The sequence below is a fragment of the Cavia porcellus genome, unplaced genomic scaffold (assembly GCF_034190915.1).
Source record: "Cavia porcellus strain 051 isolate PalLab524CR breed Dunkin Hartley unplaced genomic scaffold, mCavPor4.1 scaffold_21, whole genome shotgun sequence".
Classification (NCBI taxonomy): Eukaryota; Metazoa; Chordata; class Mammalia; order Rodentia; family Caviidae; genus Cavia; species Cavia porcellus.
This window is the reverse complement of record NW_026947504.1, coordinates 5580440-5584406: the sequence shown is the minus strand read 5'-3', so window position 1 is coordinate 5584406 and position 3967 is coordinate 5580440. Positions and strand designations below refer to the sequence as shown.

At 44.6% G+C, this 3967-nt stretch overlaps 1 protein-coding gene across 1 annotated transcript; it reads left to right on the top strand.

The window, feature by feature from the left end:
- The first annotated feature begins 1227 nt into the window (after positions 1-1227).
- H3-4 (H3.4 histone, cluster member) lies at positions 1228-3967 on the top strand. Its single transcript, XM_023560504.1, is given in 2 exon segments — positions 1228-1298; positions 3556-3967. Coding segments are annotated over 2 exon segments (483 nt in total).

Sequence of the window (3967 nt, the reverse complement as noted above, 5' to 3'; positions counted from 1 at the left end):
ATTAGTCTAAATGTCCTTCAAGGTACAAGTAGATAAAGAAAATACATCTAGATAAGGCATTTAAAAAGGATATTCTACCATTTGTGTCAACATGAATGAACCTATACATTGTCCTTCACAGAGGATATTTCAAGACCTTCTTCAAATTCAAAATCCATGGGTGCTGGGTCTCTTACACTAAATGTCACACTGTATGGATATACCCTATGAACATTCTCCAACATAGTTTAAATCATCTTGAAATGACTCCTAATGCATAATACACTGTAAGTGCAATGTAAATAGTTGGTATCTATATTGTTTAGGAAATCGTGACAAGAAACATCTCTATACATTTTCACTACAAAGTTTTTCAAAAATTTTGATTCTAGGTTATTTAAATCTACAAATGTGAGGGCCAACTGTACATGATAGAATTCAGTCATAAAAGGAAGAAAATCCTGTCATTTGCTGATGATGTGGATGAATCAGGAGGACATGCTAAGTGGGATAAGCCAATCACAGAAAGATAAATATTACATGATCTATTTCTATAGACTCTCCCACTGAGTCATCCTTGGAACGTAAAAAAGTCAAATTCATAGGAACCTGAGAGGAGAATGGTGGTTACAGGCTTAAGGGTAGTGTCATTCAGATGTTTAAAAAGATCTCCCAATTTTTGTACAATGGACCGCCCACCTCCTCTTAGTTTCTGGGATCCCTTAAACTCTAAATGAACGTGTCACTTTAGGTGATAGCAATTCTGCAGAGAAATCAGTGTGGACTGTGCTAAGCTCACTAGCATTCCCATTTTGCACATGCATCCCAGATGCCCTGATGCTCATAGTCAGCCTGGCCTTCCTGAAGAGTTTCTTTTCTGTATGTTTGTGCTCAATGACTAGGAATAAGGAAAGACTTCCCATCTCCCTACCACTTTGTCAACACAGTGTGAAAAGTGTTAGCAGTGTTGGGGCTGAGGATTTAGCTCAGCGGCATAAGTGCCTGCCTTGCAAGCAGGCAGTCGTGAGTTCGATCCCTGGAATCGATAAAAACGAAAAAAGACAAAAAAAAAAAAAAAAAAAAAAAAAAGAAAGAAAGAAAGAAAGAAAGAAAGTAAGGGAAAACAGGAAGGGCTCCAGCTTGAGTAGCAGCTGAAGAGTGCACACTCTGATAAAGAGGGTCAGCCAGGCCTCCCAACAAAGGACCAGGCCAAACTCATGGAGTGCTGAGGCAGCAGAGTTAGGCGGTATGGGAGACATGCTGGCCGCGCGCTCACAAGAGACAGGACAGGATGCCTTCTGCTTACTAGAGACCATAAGGCATCCTGCTGTCATCATATTTCCCTCAGCTTCAGATGCTGACAACTGTCGGGGGCTCCATAAGCATCCCATGTACCCCATACCATCTCCTCTCCGCACCAAGCTCTGATTCCAGAAGTCCCCTGATTTCAGAGATTTTATGTTAGGGTCACATATACCCCAGGCATGAGGGCTAAAGTTTGTTCTCCCTAGAAATGAAGCCCTTTCCTCCTGTCAAAAAGCCATGCTAAACAGCAGTCAGATTCAGGACCCTGGGTTCCCAGGTCCACACTACTGGAAAGCCTGTAGGCCCCTTGCTCTGGATACCCAGAAACACCTGACCCGCCCTTCATTCCCTTCCTAAGTACATTATTTTGCTCTGGTTTTTCAACTTAGATCTAATATGTCACCAAAAGTCTCACATTCAGAGGTGGGGCTTTCCAAAGATGACTGGACAATGAGGGTTGTAACTTTATCTGTGGATTACTCCACATTGAGATCATAATTTGCTGGCATTATTAGGGTGTAATGGAAAATTAAGGGATGGAGTTTAGTAAAAGGGGGCAGTGTGGTCTTGGGGCCTGTGTCTCATCCTGTCCCCTCTCACTTTCTATGCTCCCTGGCTGCCACAAGGCCAACTGCTTTCTTCTTCTGGGTTCTTTCGCCTTGGCACAGGCCTACAGCAATGAAGCCAGCTGACTGTGGACTGAAACCATGAGCTGAAGTAATCCTTTCCTCCTTTAAATTGCTTGTTTCACGTGTTTGGTCCCACAGATGGAAAGCTAACTAACCTGACCTCCCCTCAGTTGCATGTGCCTAGGGTCTCTGCTTCCCCTCTCCTGCTCTGACACATTCACGAACACTTCTGTGTCTAAACTTCTTAGAGAGATTCAGTTAAAGTCATCAAACTAATAAAAATGAAGCACAGTTTCTATATTTTTATGATTTGTGTATGTTAACTCTTCACAAACTAAATGTATTCTTTCCTTAGTTTTATATTGATCTGGCCCGCGGATCAATCCGTGGGGTGTACCTGGAGGGGGAATGGGGATGAATAGAACAGGGTGGGAGACAAAGAGAGATTGAGACAAGTTGAGGAGTCCAATCAAGTCTCGTTTATTCAGGAAGTGGTTGCAGCTTTTATGGGCCAAGGGCGGGCAGGTGGGACAGGAAGAGGCTATGGGGTGGTTTCTGATAGGTCATCGTCACATCCGGATATGTGACGTAAGCAGGAGAGGATTATGGGTAATGTAGGCAGGCACATTATGTGTCCATAGGAGAGAGAGGTGGGGAGGCAGCAATGGGGCTGTCATACCGCTCCCTACATTATATTTATTTATTTAGTCTCTTTGAGACAGGGTCTCACCATGTAGCTCAGTCTGGACTTGAACTCGTTTTGTAGTCCAGGTTGGCCTTCAACTCACAGCAATCCTTTTGCCTCAGCCTCCCCCAGTGCTGGGGTCACAGGTGTGTGCCCTATTGCCCAGCAACTAAATGTATTCTAACCCTAATTATTGTAGTCTGATGCTCAGAGGATTATACTGTGGCTGGAGAGACCCTTTAAAACTTAGAATGTCCTGAAAATTTTTAAAAGCATTTTTTTCTTTCTGAAATCAGTTTCTGGATTTTGTTTTTGCTTTGTTTGCATTCTAGACACAGATTCAACTACACTCCAAAAAGTGTTGCTCTTAAAAGTTGGTATTTTTGACAAAATTGAAGAGACAGAGGCAGGTATCTGTAGAGGAAATGACAAAATGCCATTTCTATTTTGTGAGTGATAATTTCATACATGCATAAAGAGCTTGGAGTCAGGTATTCTTTTTTATTTTTAGTTGTTCCTGATTTATTGTTTGTCTCTCCTCTGAGCCATATAAAAATGAGGATTCCTTCATAGTTTTATCCAGGAACCTAGAGCTCAGGAAAACGCAACACTGTCATCTTGTCAACATGACATGCGGAGTTCTGGGTTCTAGAAGGCTCTTTCTGCCTTAGCCAGTGATGGGGGTGGAGGTGAGAGGAAGACAGCACTTGAAAGAAGAAAGAGCATATCCACTGCCTCAACCAATCCCCCATACACACACACACACACACACACACACACACACACACACACACACACCAGACAGCTGGGAAGTCAGGAGTGAATATAAACTGTAGACTGCAGTCAGGAGCACCCCACTAGCCAATCAGAATGTTGCCTGCAATCACACCATATGGGGCTGGCCAATGAGAACATGGTAGGCTCTATAAAGGTGATTGATGTTGTAGGCTGAAGTAGCCATGTGGCTCGGACAAAGCAGACTGCACACAAGTCAACAGGTAGCAAGGCTCCACGCAAGCAACTAGCTACCAAGGTAGCTTGTAAGACTGCACTAGCCACAGGGGGTGTAAAGACGCCGAATCACTACCGACCTGGCACCGTGGCACCATGTGAGATTCGCCGCTCTCAGAAATCCACTGAGCTGCTGATCCGCAAGCTCCCAGGCCAGCGCCTGGTACCTGAGGTTGCTCAGGACTTCAAGACTGATTTTCACTTCCAGAGCTCTGCAGTGATGGCACTGCAGGCCTGCAAGTCCTACCGGGTGGGGCTCTTTGAGGACACCAACCTGTGTGCTATCCACGCCAGGCGGGTCACCATCATGCCCAAGGACATCCAGCTTGCATGCTGAATCCGCAGGGAGCGGGCCTAG